The sequence below is a fragment of the Onychostoma macrolepis genome, chromosome 15, assembly GCF_012432095.1.
Source record: "Onychostoma macrolepis isolate SWU-2019 chromosome 15, ASM1243209v1, whole genome shotgun sequence".
NCBI classification, from domain to species: Eukaryota; Metazoa; Chordata; class Actinopteri; order Cypriniformes; family Cyprinidae; genus Onychostoma; species Onychostoma macrolepis.
The window spans coordinates 17870154-17890526 of NC_081169.1; the positions used below are offsets into that span (position 1 = coordinate 17870154).

Sequence of the window (20373 nt, forward strand, 5' to 3'; positions counted from 1 at the left end):
GCGTTTCTCATGCCTCAGAGATGCACACTAGTTTTAATTGAACGCTGGGCGGAGTTTACTGTTCTGTACCATTGGTGGGCTTCATCTCTTATGGAACAAATTCTTCTATATTATGCAAAGACTCTGCAGAATTTAGGATTTGGAAATACCTTATTATGCAGATGCATTTTATTGTGCATATATTATAAGACTTGGAAATACTGGTTTTGTAAAGAAAATTATTAAATGGCAGAACTAGCCTCGTTAAATGAGAGATGACCTTTTATTTTATATTGACTACTAAAATAAAGTACCGTATTGACCCGAATATAAGACGATGTTTTTTTCTCTCTTGGAAATAGCCTACATCTGAAAAAACGCGGTCGTCTTATATTCGGGGTCTAGACTTTGACATGTCAATAATACACCCACAACAATCGGTGGCGCCAAAAACGCATAAAACGAGTGTGCGGCGTGCCATGAAATATGTAATATAATGTGTGCTGTAAAGATCGCGAGTGAAAACAAAAGAAAAAGAAAAGCTAAGTCATGACTGTCATGTTAGCCTGATGGGAACAAACTTCATCTGTAAGTGATTTTAAAATGTGAGACAGTAGGCCTAAAACTACAATAAGATTTCACTTCTACTGTTAATACAATTTTGGTATGAGATGGATAGCCTAAACATTATATAGACCTAATTCAGATGGGCTACCTGTTATTTTTATGATATATCAAAAAGTGTATATTTTTCAATGTCATTGTTGGTACATTTTACCAGTATTTAACATACTTTCGAAACAAAAATTAAAATAGGCGAAATATGCAATATGAAAATAATTAAAGAAAAAATGTGTTTTACAGAGAGAGAGAAAAACAAAAACAAAACAAGATTTGGTTTTCAAAAAGCCTTTCGGGTCAATACGGTAGTAAATTTAACTGCCTTTTGATTTAATCTAAAAATGTAATTTTAATAGGAAAACAATTTTAAAGAATTCTTCAGTAAAACTTGCATAGTATAGGCCTACCTAAAAATGAAAATTCGGTCATTAATTACTCACCCTCATGTCGCTCCAAACCAAAGACCTTTGTTTATATTCGGAACACAAATTAGAGATATTTTTGATGAAATCTGTCTGACCCTGCATAGACAGCAACGCAACTGACACTTTCAAGGACATCGCTATAATAGTCCATGTGACATCAGTGGTTCAACCGCAATTTTATGAAGCTACGAGAATACATTTTGTGCACAAAGAAAACAAAAATAACTTTATTCAACAATTTCTTTTCTTCTGTGTTAGTCTCTGCCGCGCGTTCACGAGAGTACCACGACACATGCACTGTGCCTTGTTTACAAGCAGAAGACGACACACACTGTCCTTAAAGTCTTCGTAAACATGTCTGAAGACTTTGACAGAGGATGACTTGCAATTTTTTGCCCAGCTTTACTTATTTGAACCAGGATATACGCTGAACTAAGAGAGATGTAGAACGCTGGCTCCTGCGGTGAGCAGCATCACAGCATGCGTCGTAAATGACCTTGACAAATATACAGTAAAATACTGTAAAATTTTGTTGAACCTTATCCGAAGAAAATGTATAATATATTTATATTAACATTTTATTATATAGGTAAAAAGTATGTATCATCTTATAGGTTATGAATTATCAGTGCTAACACATTTATTTGTATATATATATTTTTAATCAGTATACCAGTAACATTTAAAATTGCTTATTGGAAGAAGCAAAGTGCATGATTACCCTGGTCTTACAGAAAACAAGATCCTGAGCCAAATGTGAAATAATACATAAGGCAAAGATGTCATTTATTTGATATGACAGCTTACAAAGTACAGAAACTGATGGACTGCTTGCTTACTGTTCACATATCATAATACGGTGATAAAGCAACCAAGAAATATCTCCAGTAAGCTTTTTAAAAAAAAAAAAAAAGAATTGCATGTAGTCTTAGAAGAAAACTTTGGAGGAAAATCCTACAAACACTTCAGTATCATGCTACGTGCACTTCTGAAAAACCAAACCAAACCTCCTACAAGAGGCAAACCAAATTATATATAAATTTTCTACCCAAACAGGAAGACATTTCATCTGCAGGGAGATGCAGTGGGTGCGATACAATCACAAATGTCATAATTCTTTCTGCTCCGCGAGCTCGGTTGAAAAACAGGGATATACAATTCACATGTGAAGAGAGAAACAAGCACTCACACCAAAGCATTGGAATGTCTGTCAGTCTAAAAGACGTATACATATTGCAAGTTTTCAAGCTCCTGCTCAATTTATTCAAATTCAGGAGCACACACAAATACACCTTCGATAAATGCATAAGATTACTAAACAAACATGATGCATAAACAAAACATTTAAAAAAAATGGTCAATAAACCAATATTAGATTTGATAGCAATGAGGTACACCATCTCTGCTGCCCCAATTGTTTAGTTTTCCTCATTCAAACTCTTTACAATTTACCATGATTTTATCTTTGGTCAGTGAGCACAATGTCTAGGGCACCAATCATTTATAGCAAACTTAAAATCCACAGCTCATCTGCATGAATATAATATTAAAATGTCATAGTTTCAAAAGTAGCCCTGATTTATTTAAAAAAAAAAAAAGCCCTAGTTTACAAAGGAATTGCAAAAAGTGAAGCATGCCACTCTTAGAAATAAATACTTCTTAATATGATCCTTGTTGACCTTCTAAGCTAAATTTGAGCTCAGATATTATATATCTGAGTGCTGTTGTGCCAGAAATTCAGTGTCCTTGTGGGTGGTTTAAACAACTTTGGGGAACAGGCACTTCCACCACTCCATCATAAAAAAATATTCTTATGATTCGAGTATAACATGCTTTACAGATATATCCCAGGGTAAATGTAAGAACAGCAGCTTAGCTCGACAACAGCACAGAGTCCCAACCAATGAGGAATAATTAAACAATACAGCGAGTTGTTTGGATGAAGCCTTGACAGGTATCCAAAGATGCGCCCTCGACCCCTTTTAATTTACAGTCAACAGTCGTCCATTACACCTGATGTCTTCTCTTTCCTCCGCTTACCTCCTATTCCAGTTTGTGAAGCACCGAGTTCACCTGCATTTAGTCCTCAGCCTGTTGACATATATAAATCAGTCAGGATAAAAAGATTAACATGAAAACACCCAGTATGAGTGATAAAATAAACTGTAAACCATTTCAGTTGCTTTGTTTGACAAAAACAGCAAAAAAGTGTGTACTGTTTCATAGTAGTGTCTTCTAATGTGAAACTCTAAGACAAAAAGTGCATTTGATTTTCTAAGGGTTTCATTACTGCTCTGATCTGAAAGTCGATTGCAGTTTCCTCATGAAAGCATTTTTAGCAATAAAAAACGTTTTCCTGGATGTTTCCTCCTGGTAAACAGGCTAAACGTAGCAGAGCAATCAAATTAAAGGAAATACAAGAATCTTGTTATTGAGCCATTAGAGTTTGTGTTTTATATTTCCAGTGGACAATGGAAATCTGAATGAGGGAACTGGCAAGAAATCACATCCACTTATTAGTTGCTAATGAGCAATTAGTCGCGTAATAAACTGGTATGATGTAATGGCAATAAGCAGGAGCAGGTGGAGAAGGACAGTGATCCCAAAAGACTGAGTGACAGGGTTGAGCCTTTGGCAATGGAGTGGATACGACGTCAAACATTGACGAAACACAAAACACAAAGGGGAGGTTTCTCAATTCAAATTGGCTCAAAGGGAAAGGGAGACGATCAGAAGTAACAAGCAGCACAACATTTATTCGCCATTCCAGCATTGTGCCAAATGTCAACAGTATAAACTACAAATTCGACACTTGCATAAGTAAAAATCCTACAGAGACAGAGTACTTTGTACAGAATAAGGTGCAGTCACATCAGTGATATTGATGGCGCAGTGACAAGATGGCGCCGCAGATGGCAGCCATGGTTTGTCGCTGCTTGGTACTTGTTCTTTTTTTGTTTGTTTGTCCTGTCTTAAGCAACTTTTTCCCGATCAGCTTTACCAGAAACGAACTCCTGGACATCAGAAACGGCACACCAAATAACTCTCTGCCAACATTTGAGCATTCAGACCTTTTACTGGACATTTTAATCGGAGGAGCTGCGTTCCTATACAAGCGCTCCAGCCGGCGCAGGCGAGGAAGCGCGCCGGCGCGCTCGTGAAACTCCGACAGCGGGGTTTAGGACTCCGCTGCCGAGCATTCATCTGGCGAATCTCCGCTCCCTGGCAAATAAATCAGACGAACTACAACTCCTCACCCGCACAAACAAGGACTTTTAAACTCCGCTGCGCTTTGCTTCACGGAAACCTGGCTGAACGGAGCCATCCCGGACAGCGCTTCATCTAACGGGCTTCCAGCTGTTCAGAGCAGACCGCGTCACCGAGTCCTCGGGAAAACGAGAGGCGGTGGATTATGTTTTATATCAACGAAGGCTGGTGTACAGACGTGACAGTTTTAAAGAAGATGTGCTGCCCAAATTTGGAAGCTCTCTTTATTAACTGCAAGCCTTTTTATTCACCGGGAGTTTTCCTCGTTTATTCTGGTGAGTGTGTACATTCCTCCTGACGCGCGCGTGAGCGCGCTAGAACTGCTGGCCGATCAAATCACACACACAGAGCAGCGTTATCCGGACTCTTTCATCATCATTCTCGGTGATTTTAATAAAGCTAATCTCACCCGTGAACTGCCTAAATATAGACAGCACATCACATGCCCCACCAGAGACAGAAATATACTGGACCACTGCTACACTGTCTTAAAGGATGCATATCACTCTGTCCCCCGTGCAGCGCTGGGACTCTCTGATCACTGTTTGGTTCATCTCCTACCAGCCTACAGGCAGAAACTCAAATCTGCTAAGCCTGTAGTAAAAACTGTAAAGAGATGGACTTCTGAAGCAGAGCAGGTTTTACAGGCCTGCTTCGAACTTACTGATTGGAGTGTTTTTGAGGCTGCAGCTACTGATCTGGACGAGCTCACTGACACCGTGGCGTCCTACATCAGTTTCTGTGAGGACATGTGTGTACCCACCAGGACTTATTTAACATTTAACAATGACAAACCTTGGTTCAGTGCAAAACTCAAACAGCTTCGCCAGGCCAAAGAGGACGCCTACAGGAGTGGGGACAAAGCCTTGTACAAACAGGCCAAATACACACTGAATAGGGAAATAAGAGTAGCAAAATTAAACTACTCTGGAAAGCTAAAAAAACAGCTTTCAAGCAATGACTCTACATCAGTGTGGAAAGGCCTGAAAGCCATCACCAGCTACAAGACCCCATCCCCCAGCACTGAGGCCAATCAACAACTGGCTGAAGACCTGAACGAGTTTTACTGCAGGTTTGAAAAGACTGGTCTGACACCTCACACCCGCTCCGACTGTCTCACAGCACAGCCATTCACACCCTCACCCTCCCTCCCCCCTACTGTTAATCAGCCTGTACTCAAGATCTGTGAAGATGATGTATGCAAAGTCTTCAGAAAGCAGAAGATAAGGAAAGCCAAAGGCCCAGGCGGTGTCTCTCCAGCCTGCCTCAAAGCCTGTGCTGTCCAGCTATCATCCATCTTCACATTGATCTTCAACAGATCACTGGAGCTGTGTGAAGTCCCCTCCTGCTTCAAAGGTTCCACCATCATCCCTGTACCCAAGAAACCAAAAATCACAGGACTTAATGACTACAGACCTGTTGCCTTAACGTCTGTGGTCATGAAGTCATTTGAGAGACTGGTGTTGGCCCACCTGAAGGACATTACTGGACCCTTGCTGGACCCCCTACAGTTTGCTTACCGAGCAAACAGATCTGTGGATGATGCAGTTAATATGGGACTGCACTACATCCTGCAACATCTGGACAAACCAGGGACTTATGCAAGGATCTTGTTTGTGGACTTCAGCTCCGCTTTCAACACCATCATCCCGGACACCCTTCAGAACAAACTGACTCAGCTCTCTGTGCCCACCTCCATCTGTCAGTGGATTACCAGCTTCCTGACAGACAGGCAGCAGCTAGTGAGGCTGGGAAAACACACATCCAGCACCCGCACCATCAGCACTGGAGCTCCTCAGGGCTGCGTTCTCTCCCCACTACTCTTCTCCCTCTACACCAATGACTGCACTTCAAAGGACCCCTCTGTCAAGCTTCTGAAGTTTGCAGACGACACCACAGTCATCGGCCTCATCCAGGACGGCGACGAGTCTGCTTACAGACAAGAGGTTGAGCAGCTGGCTGTCTGGTGCAGTCACAACAACCTGGAGCTGAACACGCTCAAAACTGTGGAGATGATAGTGGACTTCAGGAGAAACCCCCCTCCTCTCCCCCCACTCACCATCATGAACAGCACTGTGGCTGCAGTGGAGTCATTCAGGTTCCTGGGCACCATCATCTCTCAGGACCTGAAGTGGGACAATCACATTGACTCCATCGTGAAAAAGGCCCAGCAGAGGTTGTACTTCCTTCGTCAGCTGAAAAGTTCAACCTGCCACAGGAGCTGCTGAAACAGTTTTATTCAGCTGTTATTGAGTCGGTTCTGTGCTCCTCCATAACTGTCTGGTTTGGGTCAGCCAGCAAATCAGATTTAAGAAGACTTCAACGGACTGTTAGGACAGCAGAAAAGATCATTGGTGTGCACCTGCCCAGCCTTCAGGACTTGTACAACTCCAGAGTGAAGAAACGGGCAGGTAACATCATCAAAGACCCCTCTCACCCCGGACACAACTTGTTTGCACTTCTCCCTTCAGGCAGACGCTACAGATCTCTGTGCACTAGAACATCTAGGCATAAAACAGTTTTTTCCCCCATGCCATCTCCAGCTTAAATAGCTAACACGTGGATCATTACCTGTGTTCTGTAATTCATTCTGGAATTCATTCTCCATCTTTAATTATTGCCTCCCTCTCAAGTATAATGTAAATACACATACATATGTTTATCTATACAGCTGTATATAGAGTAAATAATGCACAAATCTGTACATAAATCTACTGTTCCAGATTCATACTTATTATTATTATGATTATCATCCATTGTTAAGTCTTACTATTTAAATGTTTTTTTTTCTGTTCTCATGTCAGATGTGTATTTATGTATGTATGTATGTATGTATGTATGTATGTACCAGGAGCACCTTAAAACCACAACAAATTCCTCGTGTGTTTGCGCACACCTGGCGAATAAAGCTAATTCTGATTCTGATTCTGATTCTGATATTTCGGCAAAATTTCACAGGAACTAAAGGTCCATTGTCTGTTGTCAACGGTGTATGTATGTGCGATGAAATGCTCACACTAAAGCCATTTTCTTAATTAAACCAAGCAGCTTTGCTTTGGTCAACATGGCAAATTTGCATGACCAACTTAATCCTATTGTGCAATCTGTGGGGAAATACTTCGCCTTCACACTAAATTCCAGATTGCATGGATTCCTATTGAAATGACTGGCTTTGCCTGTGAAAATTCGCTAAACGGTGAATGTGACCGCACCTCAAAAGGGCAATAAAAAAGGAGAGATAATTCAAATTTCAGACTTTAGAAAAAAAACAAACTGATGAGAATAAAGGCCACCAATTTCATTTTTCTTTCATAATGTTCGGCTAGGCTTGTTTTTAGTTTTGATTTTCCTTTGCTTTGTAACTGAATGTGATCCTGGGTTCCCATTTCTTGTAATCAAAGAATTTCCATGACATTTCCAGTTGTTCGTGATTACTGGATAAGGCTCAACTCTAGCTGATGAAATAATTTCAAACAGTGCATAACTAGAAGATTACTCACAAATTTCCATGATTTTTTACATTTCCTGATATTTCCAGGTTTTCTAAAACTGCAGGAACCATGATCATCTCGGAGGACTTTTTATTTTATTTTTTACAGTCTATATGAATAAACAATGGGTTTTATTTGCAAAAACTACCCCCATTAGCTATGTTTCCATCCAAAGACGCGAATTTGACTTATGTGCAAAACTGGAATATAACAAAACATTTGCGAATGAAGCACCGTTTCCATCCAATGAGTCAAAGAGAACAAAATCGTCACTTCCTGATAAAATGGCACTAAATATCAATCAAAAATGTAGGAGAAGCCACTAAATATAATAATTTTCATATATGATAAAATACTTGTGCCTCAGAGCAAGCAGACGAAACACAATAAGTTCTGTCATTGCTTTTGGAGGTGGATGCCTGCTGTTTGGGAACACAGTAGTGTAAGACAATTATACAGATTTACTTTGATGACAGACTTTGCTCAGGCATTTCAAAACGTTTCAGATGCTGTGGAATGAGATCGGTCCGCTTTTTAGTCGTTATCCCGTCCCATCGTGCAAAATCACATGACTTTTTTTGATGCGCATGGTGGAATTCATTCGGTAAATGCGTTTCCATCGTAGTTTGTGTGCATTTTTTCTTAGCAGATTTGCGCATACGTTTTTTTAATGCACATTTTTAGTATTTATGCGCATCTCAGCATTTTCATCCAGCGTTTTTTTGTGAGATATTCCAAAAAGCACATAAAAATAGGTGGATGGAAACATAGCTATTTAAACTCTGCTGTACATTCATTCTGTGTGGCTTGATAAACATTCATACATGATGAACATTAAAATGACATGAAATCTAATAAGATGCCATACAGTCACTGCAACCACATTAGGTTTACCCTGTGTAATTCATCTTTGCAAGATGCTCCGGGAGAAAAGCCAAACAGCTTTCCCCTCAATGATAATGATCCTAAACAGCGATCAAATGGGATCCTGTTGGGATGATGTTATAGATCATTCACGTTTGCAGTCCACACTCTCACACATATATATGCTTTTGCAAAAATGGAATAAAATCAAAACAACACTTATTTGCTCAAGCAGTTTGTGACATGCATGAAAGGGGAAAAAGCCAAAACCCATATTCAAACATGTCATCCAGGGAAAGGTGCGAAATCAAAGAGGTGCATGAACGACAATGAGGGGGATCCAGGAGCACAGTAAACATGGGATATTAGTCGTGCTGGAGGAGGTGTGCAAGGTTCACAGTGGAGAATGATAGCCAGTGTGAAGCTGCAGACAGAAGCAGTCAGTCCCAGAGGAGGGGAGGACTGTCATAGCCTGAGGAGCTGCATTCCCATTTGTCACAGACGATAGAGACAAGCCCAATAGCAGACGCCATCTTATGCCATGAGACAGATGGACACGGGAACATAAAGGAGACATGAGTATAGTGAACAGGGAGGGAGAGACAGAGAGACCAGAAAGACTGAAGTGCGCAGAGAAAAGGGGAGGACGTTGGTTAGTTGTTAGAAGTCAGCTGAAGTTAGGGACCTCTTTCGAAAAGCCACAGTCTCAAAGCTGGTAATATGAACAGCACCTGAGGACTGTTGATCTGAAGAATCCACTGCCATATCCTCCACAACCTTCATTTCAGGCTGACTCTGATCCAGCTCTACAATAGGGGCGTCGCTGTTCTCTGAATAAGCTGATAAACAGGATATGCAGGAGAGTACAATTAATGGTTCATTTGGAGGAAACCATAATTCAGACTTTGTGTGTTAATGAATTGTTTTGACTTACTGCTCTGGTTGGCGCTGTCTGGGGTGGGCGGCACTACGAGATCTGCTGTGTCATCATGGCTGCTCGAGGTGGTTGTGTCGGCAGATTCAGCTGGTACAGGCTCCTTTGGCGTGTCACAGGAAGCTGACTCCACCACTGAATGTGAAAAGACATTTAAGATTCACTAAGTTTTTCATCTAATATTTATATTTCACACATGCACAAAATGCTTGCAAAAACTTGTGGAAGTATTAAGAATCAGAAAAAGGAAGTAAAAACAACGCAAGCTGAAGTCTAATGGTGTGTGCACACCAAAAGCAAAGCGAGTATTTGCATAGCCTTAGCACTCTAGATGGGTACTCGTGGGATGTTTGTTGTGTCACTCGCATGAATAAAGACATCATGTAATGCTCTCCTCCATTTTCTGATACAACCGGACATGAAAATAAGCTCTTCTCTGATTGGCTTACGCAACAACGTGTCATGCGAATTTTCCACTCGAGTTCCACTCAACTTTACGAAGATGATTATGTGATGTTATTGTGCTCTCTCAGCAATTGCATCGCTCGATGCAAATTCACATCTATTAGCGTCTTTGCATTGACTTTGTATGTAATGTACTTGTGGGAATAATTAATTTCGCTTTTGGTGTGCACACACCATAAATTAAAACGCTAGAATGCTTAAACGTGTAATGGCAGATGGAAAAATGAAGCACACCCCAGATCTTGCTAAGTGTCTTAACAACCTCCGCTAAAAAGAGAAACTGCGAAGTACTAAATAAAGACCATAATTACTCCACCTGTAGATGGACTTTCTTTGCTTTCTGGTTCTTCTGGCAGGCTGGGGGTGGTCGTCGTGTTATGTTCAGCCGGGTTATTCTTGGGTTGAGCTGGACTGCTTTCAGTGGTGCTGGGCCTCAGAGGGCTCTCGCCCAGACTGCTCTTAGGAGAAAGCATCTCCATTTCTTCACCCCAGTCTGATACTGGCTGGTGGCCATCCAGTGGGGAGAAAGGGCTGAGGGGTTTAGGTCCCTCTGGTGTACTGAGCATCTCCTGTGGGGAAGGGATGTGGACTTTGGGTCTTGGGGTACGTTGTTCTTTTGGGCTGGGAGTAGAGGGTGCAGGAGAGGTAGGGCTTTTTTCTGTTGGTTTAGCATCTTTCGAGTCGTCCTCATGATCTGCTTTTTCATCCTCTTCCACATCTTCCTCTTCACCATCGCTAGCATCCTCCCACTCATCGTCATCCTCTTCAGCAAGGCCTCCTTCATCAGTCTTCTGCACAGCAAGAAAAGGTCAGGAACAATTGAAACACAGACTAATTAAAAACAACCTTCATCCATAAGGCTCTTCAAAAGAACTCTTAGTACCATGATACTCAGTACCTAATAAGTGTTTTCAGGTCTCTTACCTTGTCTGACAAAAGAGCCTTGAGGGTGTCATCCTGGTTCTCGTTTTCCTTCTCTTCGACCTCATCTTCATCCTTCTTCTCTTGCTCCTCCTTTCCTCCTTTCTCCTCTTCATTTTCTCCTTCCCACCGATTATCATGCATGCTTTAAGGAGGAAGTATGTTGTTCAATGAACATTAATTCATCAAATGCAGTCTAAAATGATAATTTCTCAACTTATAATGCCACTTTCTCCAAATAGCAATCGCAGGATCCACATTGTATTAAGATGCGTTTTAGTGATCTGATCACAAGCGAATCCTGGAAACCACAAATAAATGCAGTCAGAAACACATGACCACATTGTAATGGAAACGGTACCTGCCCTGAATGAATCCCAGAGCACCACCTACTCGCTGCCCGCTCACCTAACACGTGATTGTTCTGAGACACAATGTGAGAACACACCAAAACAAGCAATTTAAATATTGTTGTTTTGTACCAAACACACAAATGTTCTCCTTACACTTTTCAATTGTTTCCTTTCCCACTAACCCCAGTAACATAGGTTAATCTCCTTCAGATACATTTGAAATGAATGTTAATACCAGGTGGAAATAATAATGCATCTGACTACTTGTGATCAGATCACAGAAAATGCATCTTACTACCAGGTGGAAACTGGACCAAGGTTTAGACAACATAATTAAAGCCTAGTGGGACTAGACTCTTGAGAGGGACAAACTCTTTAATGGGGCCATCCCAAAACCCACTTATGGGTTACTTGTTGCCTGCATGAGGCATTTACGTTCCCAAGTGTGGACTGTAAAATTTATAGGGCAGGGCTGATATGTCCCATACTACATGTTTTAATAGGACATCAACACAGGAAAGAAAAAATGGTCTAGTTAAGCCATAATAAGATAGGACACTGATGGCCCTTCAGGAGCAGACTGAACCCCCCCCTGCTCTAGGAGCAATGCTGGTGTGGATCATTTTCCACAGTGCGAAGGACTATTGCATACCTGTAGCTTTTGCCTTGACCACGACCCTTCCCTTGTCCACGACCTCCCTGTCTGGGTTTTCCCTGTCCCAAGAAGTCCCCAAAGGTTGATGCCTTGGGCGGCCTCTTGCTGTCTTCTGCATAAGAGAGATTACAGCAATATTTATCTTTGAAGGGTGATGTGGGACTGAGCAAGACCTTGGAAAACAATTCTGGTGGAGAGAGATGACCCTGGGCTCACAGTAACAGATGGCCCCCTGTTTTTCTGATGGATTGCCCCTCTATGCATCACTCTTCAGGATGAGAGGAGGGGAATGGATGAGAAAAACATGCAAATGTGCCCTTGATTTGACAGCACAGTGATGAGACTTGACTTGAAAGTTGTGAGGTAGATACTGGGTTTGTGAAGCACTCAAAGCCAAGACATCAGCAAATGAGCATGTGTCAAAAGCTGCAAGACTTTCTTTGATGCAAAAGAGCTACTTAGGTTTGTTATGAGTGACACCTTTTGAATATCAATATTCTAGAGAAAAATGTAATGTAAAAATCACAGACAAATGTTGAAAGTTTAAAGGTGCCATAGAATGGAAAACTGTATTTACCTCGGCATAGCTGAATAATAATAATAGTTCTGTACACGGAAATGACATACCGTGAGCCTCAAACACCATTGTTTCCTCCTCCTTATGTAAATCTCGTGAATGCAAAAGACCACTGAAAAATAGGCGAATCAGAACATAACACCGACTAAGATTTCACTTACCACATAAACAGAGTAAGTAGAGATGACTGAGGATGATGGCGAATGATTTACAGATCCTGAGCACCACTAACAAGCATCTGATCTTGTCAAATGTGTGGTAAGTGCTGCCACTCCATAGTATAAACAAAGTACATGTGATCGCAAATCTCGAAAGCGAAAATGAAACTAAAAGGTGATTGTGCACTCAAAAACAGTTTCAATGCCCAGCATATTAATAGCGGCTCCCTGATACCCACATTTTATTTACAGTATAATTACCCAATGATATAACTGCATGAGAAAGTATTGAAATATATGTTTTCCTCCCTGTGTTTCCTTCCTGCTGTGTGAGCTACTGAAATGAGCCACACTGTGAAACAGCCAATCAGAGCAGAGCTCAACATTATTATTCATGACCCTTCCAAATAAGGTAATAACAGACCATTTAATTCTAGGGAGAAATCCTAGGGTTGTAAATGGATGTGTAAAACCGTTTCTGGAGAATTTTTGCCCTTACCTAAGCCACATACATTCTATGTAGATATCAGAGAACAATTTAAAATATTGTATCAATGCATTCTATGGCACCTTTAAGACCAGTTATTTTTTTATATTATATGTTTAGCAGAAATGAATTTTAAATAATAAACTAACAATGCTTGTGTAACGTTATTTTTTTTTATATAAATATAAATATAAATTTTTAGTTTTTGATATTGGAACGATTTAAAAATTAAATTAGTTGCCTTTAAAGGAAACTACAGTCCTTGAAGAATCTCCTGTCTATTAATTTGCAAATTAAACATCTCCACAAATCACAAGACCTTTTTTCTATACTATTTAAGATATTTTATGGTCTTAAAATCTATTAATGAATTTGAGACAATTCAATGCTTTTTTGATCCACAAATACCTGGGCTGAAAATGACTGGTGATGCTAAAAGAACATCAAGATGAAGAATGGTTTACAGACTTATTTACAACTAATTAGCCAAAACTAGAGTGTCCAGAGGCCTGTTGCACAAAGCTGGCTTTGGTTTTTACACAGGTAAGTTTGCGTTTAGTTTGAGCAATCTCTGAGTTTTTGGGCTCAAGAAGGTGGGAGTGGGTAATTTACGCTACACGGCTACCCTACTTTGGAGCAGGATTTATTCTGGTTCAGAGGTCAAACCAAATTGGACCAATCAGCTTTGAGGAAAGTGACATATCTGATGCAAAAAAGCCACTCCCCCTGTATCTGAATTGTGCCAACTCTCATGAGTAGTAAATCACACCAATGCTCTCCATGCTCTGCGTGACTGGCTGTTTGCTTCACGTGTCACACTTTCAGGTGCACGCTTTTCAGAGTTGATCACAAACTCTGGATCAAACTCTGAGTTGACAGAGAATGTTTATACGGAGCCTTGTGAGCCCGCTGTACTTAATCAAAACCAGGCTGGATTTGTTATTTTGTCTACTTAGAGTTTGTTCAACTAGTTTCATGCAACAGGCCACAGAATTTTTTTCCTTTGTTTACAGTTGTTGCTAGCGTTGCTTTTACTGTGAGTTTTTAAGGAGTAAAAGGTCACTCAAGTTAAGAATGCAAGGAGTTGCCGGGTGCATGTTTTCAGCTCAGCAAAATGACCGGGAAGCAAGTTTGAAATAATGGATGGGTAACTGGCAGAAAGCAATGATGAGGAAATGTTATCTCAGCTATCCAGTGAACTGCATTTTAGACAATAGATAATCCAATCAGACACACACACTCCCCATTGTAACTTATTATGGAGGAGTAGAAAGCAATTAGAAACTATCAGCGCAGGAACAGCTGTTGGCTTGCACTCAAACTAGGGCCAATGTGAAGCAGGGCAAAGAGACACTCGCCACACACACACACACACAGTCCCATGCCTCAAGCTGACCTGAAGGTCCACTGCGTTGCTGTACATGGGCATTGCGCCCTCTAGCTGCTGAGAAACCACATCACAAAACGTCAACAAAGAGCCACAAACACAAGTTTCACAAAGCAGAAATGTAATAAATGTGTATAAACGTGTACCTGTAACTACTCTATGCTTTTGTTGGAGTATTATAGTCTATTGGCTGGCTGTATGAAGTAAAAGTCACTCTAAAAATGTGGGGTGACATTCATGGTTTGTGTAGAACAGGTGTCAGGTGGTCACTGATGGGTGTGGAAGTATGTGTGTGTGATTTACCTCTCCTGTTGCTTTGTTCTTGTGTGCCCTCTGCAGCCACAGCTGAGTCCTCCTTGAACCTGTGAAAACGCCACAGGGTCACTGGTCATCTCATTCTCACCCTGTCAGCATGAATTACTCCTATACACTGAGTATTTATGTGCCTCTCTTTTTAACACTCGGACAGAAATAAAATTGTTAGAGCTGACATTAAAGGGATGATTCAACTCAAAATAAAAATTATGTCATCATTTATGTCATTCATGACATTGTTCTGCTGAACACAAAAGGAGAAATGTACTGGCCTCTCTTTGCCATATAGTGAATGTGCAGCATTTGTGTCTACTTTTGTGTTCTACAGAAGAAATCAAGTCATATGGGTTTGAACCAAATGAGGGTGAGTAAAATATGACAGAATTTTTATTTTTTTAATGAACTAGCCCTTTAAGGATTCCATAGCTATATGGCATAATCTTGCTACAACAGTGAACATTTATGTCTTTGATACTCACATTGTATCCGTTTTCTGGGCATCCCACTCTCGTCTCCACTGGCCAGTGGCATTACGGTGACGAGCCAGTCGTTCTTCGTCAATTTGCTCTCGCTCCTTTTTCCAGCGGAGATACTCAGCTCTTTCTCGGCCAGTCATGGACAGAGTCATATCCACTGAGCCTTTACTGCTTGGCCTACGATTCTATTATGGGATTAAAAAGACAGAAAGAAAGTTTGAAAGTATGAATAATATGCTGGTTTCTACCATTACACTACTATTAAAAGGTGCGGCGTTGGTACGATTTTAACAGTAAAATCAGTCAAATTGTGAAATATTACTACAATTTAAATTTAATTTAAAACATAATTTATTCTTATACTGGCAAAGCTGTATTTTCAGCAGCCATTACTCCAGTCTTCATAGTCAAATGATCCTTCAGAAATCATTTTAATGTGGTGATTTGGTGCTTAAAAACATTTCTTACCATTATCAATGTTGAACACAGTTCTGCTTTTTGTGGAAACTTTGACATCTTTTTTAGGATTATTTGAAAAAAATCGAAAATATCAGGAATTCTTTGAAATATGAAACCAAACAAGTCAATCTGCTTAGTACCGTCCATTCTCTCTCAACCTCTGGACTAGTCTTCACATTGTCAAAGTCAACACCACCCCAATTGCGCACATGTCGCCGGCTTCCCTCCTTGCGGTCAGTTTCTGGTATCGGCCCACTACGCCGTGGGTCATCAAGGAAGTTTCTGATGGGGTTCTTCTCTCCATCAGCCTGCAAAAAATAAATGTTAAGTGTGTAAGTGCGCGTGTATAACATTGGAACTGTAATGATGCAATAAAAAGAGAAAGTTGGGTTGACCAAAACATACCCTTTGACCTCTCTCATATTCCGCAATCTTTTCCATCTCTTCATTCATCTTCTCTATGTTCTGTCTTCTTTTTTCCTCCCACTCCTGAAAAATTGGATATCAATTATGATGCCAGTGTTTAAAAACTAAATCTGTGTTGCTATTTCAAAGTTCTAAAACATTAAAAAAACATTAAGAATATGTCCTGCCATTGCTTGCGAAATTCCTAGTATTTATTTAAACAGCAATGTTTTGTCTTACAATGATACAACAGATGCTTGAAGAAGCACTGCTGTGTTCAAATAATTCTTTTTGCAAGCAACGGCAATGTGGGACTTGTGTTTTCCTTTCTGTACATTTTGTGTCATACACACCTACAAATGACTTTGTAAGTAAATTAATGTACCACAACTATATTCTACAATATCTCAATTACAAAATGATTAGAAAAGGTCACTGGTGACTGTCAATAGTGACCTTTGATTTCCTGTCTGAGCCTGGTCCTGGTCCTGATCCTCCTTGCATTCCTCCTCCACTTCTTCCTCCTCTCCGCCCTCCTCTAGAGGAGCGTTCACTTCGAGCTGGACCCTCTCCACCTTCATCATCCTGAGGTTGCCTTTCTGACCATAGTTCGCCTTTGTTTGAACGAGGCTCTCTTCTTCCGCCGCTGTGGCCACCTCTGCTCAGCCGGCCCGATCCTGTTCTATGGGGGGTACTCTCACCATGAGGCCGACCAGACTCTTCTTCTTCTGGGCCCTGGTCACCACGATGAGCACCTGGTTTCCTGTCATTTACCAAACGCTTTTCCTAGAAAGGAGTATGATTTTTTTAGTACAGGAGTAAAATGTTTACGACACTTCTACTCAGTCAAGTTCATAAGACCAATGTAATTTTAGTATAATTTATACACTAATAGAGTATCTATTAATTTATTTTTATATTTTCAGTTTTTACTATAGTTTAAAAATACAGAATTTAGAAATTTGATGTCCTTTTGTCATTTTTTTTGTATTATTAATATTTAGCTTCTACTCATTTTTATTTCAGATTAAGTAGTAATTTTAAATACTTAAACTTATTTTACTTCATTCTGTCCCCAAGGCAAAATTTCCAATTTTCAAAATGATTTTCTTTATATAAATTAACACAAAAACCTCTTTAATAGTTTTGGTTAAAAATATCAACACTGCATTAGACATGTTTCCATACCTACTTTTTTTAACTGGAAATCCCATTCTTTAAAGGACAATGCCCATCTGTCTAGTTCAACAAGTATATTTGAAAAAAAAGCCCTCACTTTGCAGTTACTGAAAGGCATGACCTTCACAGACCACGATAGGAGGGTCTATCACAGCTGTGCGGGCCATCTGTGATCCACTGAAACTCTACAGGTATTGATTAAAATGCTCTACAGCTTGTCTCATCCTTCCCCAGGTGGGAAATTAAAATGCTCAGAGCTGTGAGGAATGGGAATGCTAATTAACTTCTACATGCTCTACTGAAGCTGATGCAAATCATTAGCGGTCTGAGATGATTCAAAATCAAACTTGAGTTAAGAAACATAGTATATACTTATTAATATTAAATATTTACAGCAAGAGCAAAAAGTATCTAACAAACTATGGACTCTATGGCTTTGAAGAAAAAGATCACAGTTCTTTGTAGGGGTGTACAATATGTATTGTCTATGATAACATTACTGGCGGTTTTATTTCCAGTTATTCATATTTAAATATTTCAAATCTAATAGCGTTATTTATGTAATTACAATTACAGTGTAGATGCATTAATGCCACCTCTGAGCTGCATTAAACAGTGTGTGAAAGTATATCGAAATGACACTTTAGATGCAGCTTCCATGCCACCTCTGCATTGCAAATAGGGATTTTGTTGACACTGATTTCATTTACATGGTAACAGCCCTATAGCGTCTTATTATCCTAATGGAATTTATTGATTAAATATAAGAATTTGACATAATAGATGACGCACACATTTAATAAGGTTAGGGGAAATAATATCTTAGAAAGGTAAAAATGACCCTGTAAACCAATTAAACCAGTATTTCTAAAGGGTTTCTGCAGAAGAGAGACCACACCTGATACTTAAGACATTCAATTTTTTGCAGAACCAATTATGATAGTGCCATTTGATGGAATATTATGGTAAATGGCCATTCTGTGAAAATATTCTGCCATCTGTCTTTACCCCAGCAGGTTTGGACAAGTCAACTGTCACTGTGAAGTTTTCCTTTTCTGTCTTTCTCCATTCAGTCTCAGGCTCATGAGGGCGGGGTTTGCGAGTTGTTGTCACAGCGATGCCCTCCTGTTCAGCCTTTTTCTTATCTTCCTGTATTTCCTGGTGACACAAGAGACGACAAGCAAGCTGAATGAATTAATAAAACTGAGCAAGATAAAAGCCTTGAATCTGAATATCTCAAGGACTGAATCCATGTACAATGAAAAATACTGCAAGTCAAATTAAATAACTACTAGCGGTACACCAAATAAACAAACTGGCAGAGTGGCAGCAGTGTATCAGATTTCGGCACTCAAATTCACCTGATATCTCTTGACCAAAGCCTCATTCTTCTTCCGTAGAGCTTCAATTCTTTTGTCTAGCTCTGCGTCTTTCTCCTCCTTCGTCTTTAGATCCACCACAGCAGACTAACCATGAGAGAAAAAGAGAGACAGGTGAAAAAACACAGGTTTTAACACATTTGGTCTACACATTGAACAAAATTAGACCAGATCTGACCTCTTGGTCTGGGAAAATTTGTCTAGGAATGATACATGATACTATTTTTAACATAAAATGAACATCATTCCCCATGCAAGGTATCTGAAACGTACAAACATTTTATACATCTGGACCCCCCAGTTCTTTCATCTTGACATGAATCATAACAGAATGATGATAGCGAGCCTCACCATGGCTGGAAGCCTGTCCTAGAGCAAAAGGTGGAGAGCTGAGGAAATCCCTGAACCTACAAGAGAGGAGACGAATGCAATGAGAACAAAAACGTTCTTCCTCAATGTAACTGCATGCTTGATCACACGACCAGAACTATTCAAATCACACAATAAGAGAGGTTGGCATCATCATAAACCCTCTCATGAACACAGACTATATAAAGCCTGCATAAGCGTATTAGTGAGAACACAACACTATGAACAAGAGAGCCGAACATTTGAATACATTGCCAGAGCGTGTTTACAATAAATTATGTCTCTGAAACGAGTACGAGGACTACTACAATGTATCAATATCATCAGAGAAGCTGCCAAGTCTTTAAGCCCAATTCATGACGACCTCGCGTAGCTTTTTGATTTGTTAAGTGAAACAAAAAGGCAGTTCAAATGAAATATAGACATTCAGTGAATGTCTGTGAAAAATAGACAAATAAATAAATGTTTCAAAGCTTTAACACTTCACATTGTTTTACCTCTAGCAAGTGCAGCGCCTCTAAATGTGGCTTGTAAGGTGTACTCGATCAACGGAGACCGACTAATCTACTTCCGTTGACAACAGTTTCCACTTCCGGAACGGTGGTGAGTATCAAATTAGACGGAATTTCAAAATAAAAGTCATTTAGTTTAGGATTTGACCAATTTTATTTGCCACACACAGCTTGGACGTTCAAAGAGAAAAGCATTAAAAAACAAAAGAAAAGGTATAATTAATTCAACCAATCTACACTTTCATAGACTTACTAATAAAAGTATCATAAATAGCCTACTCTAACAATGTAAAATCAGATCGTGGTGCATTGTATCTTTTGGCTTAAAACACCATCTGCTGGACACCGCTTGACATGTAAGAATAACACGTAAAGCAGATTTATCTGACAGTCTGTCTTTCTATCTGATCCATCTGTCTGTCTGTCTACTCTGGAATGTATCCACTAAAATTATTGCACATCTCATTCAGTTTCACTGGATAGATAGTTCAAAATAAAAGCTCTATCTGGATGTCTTTCTTGATTTTCAAGATCCACTACTATAGGATACTACCTTTGAGAAAAATAAGCACAAAGGAAAACACTCCTTCAAAATATGCTGTAACTCAAAATAAAATAATGGCTTGTACATATAAAATTATATATAATAATATTTTCTAGTAGCATAGTCTGTATAAATCTTTACCATGCCCTTA

The 20373-nt window shown here is 39.9% G+C and overlaps 1 protein-coding gene across 2 annotated transcripts; it reads right to left on the minus strand.

The window, feature by feature from the left end:
- Positions 1-1782: 1782 nt before the first annotated feature.
- ccdc9 (coiled-coil domain containing 9) lies at positions 1783-19768 on the minus strand. 2 transcript variants are annotated; one of them, XM_058745053.1, is made up of 16 exons: positions 19664-19768; positions 19149-19204; positions 18780-18884; positions 18427-18576; positions 16696-17025; positions 16240-16323; positions 15975-16142; positions 15379-15560; positions 14888-14946; positions 14594-14641; positions 11973-12087; positions 10971-11112; positions 10363-10837; positions 9582-9716; positions 9379-9486; positions 1783-3116 (listed from the first exon to the last, which is right to left on the minus strand). In XM_058745053.1, the coding sequence occupies exons 2-16, from the start codon at positions 19149-19151 to the stop codon at positions 3112-3114; spliced, it is 2109 nt and encodes a 702-aa protein (XP_058601036.1). In that variant the 5' UTR covers positions 19152-19204; positions 19664-19768; the 3' UTR covers positions 1783-3111. The 2 variants fall into 2 exon arrangements, with proteins under 2 accessions (XP_058601036.1, XP_058601037.1); XM_058745054.1 differs by lacking the exon at positions 14594-14641 and having other exon boundaries at positions 19664-19766.
- Positions 19769-20373: the final 605 nt, after the last annotated feature.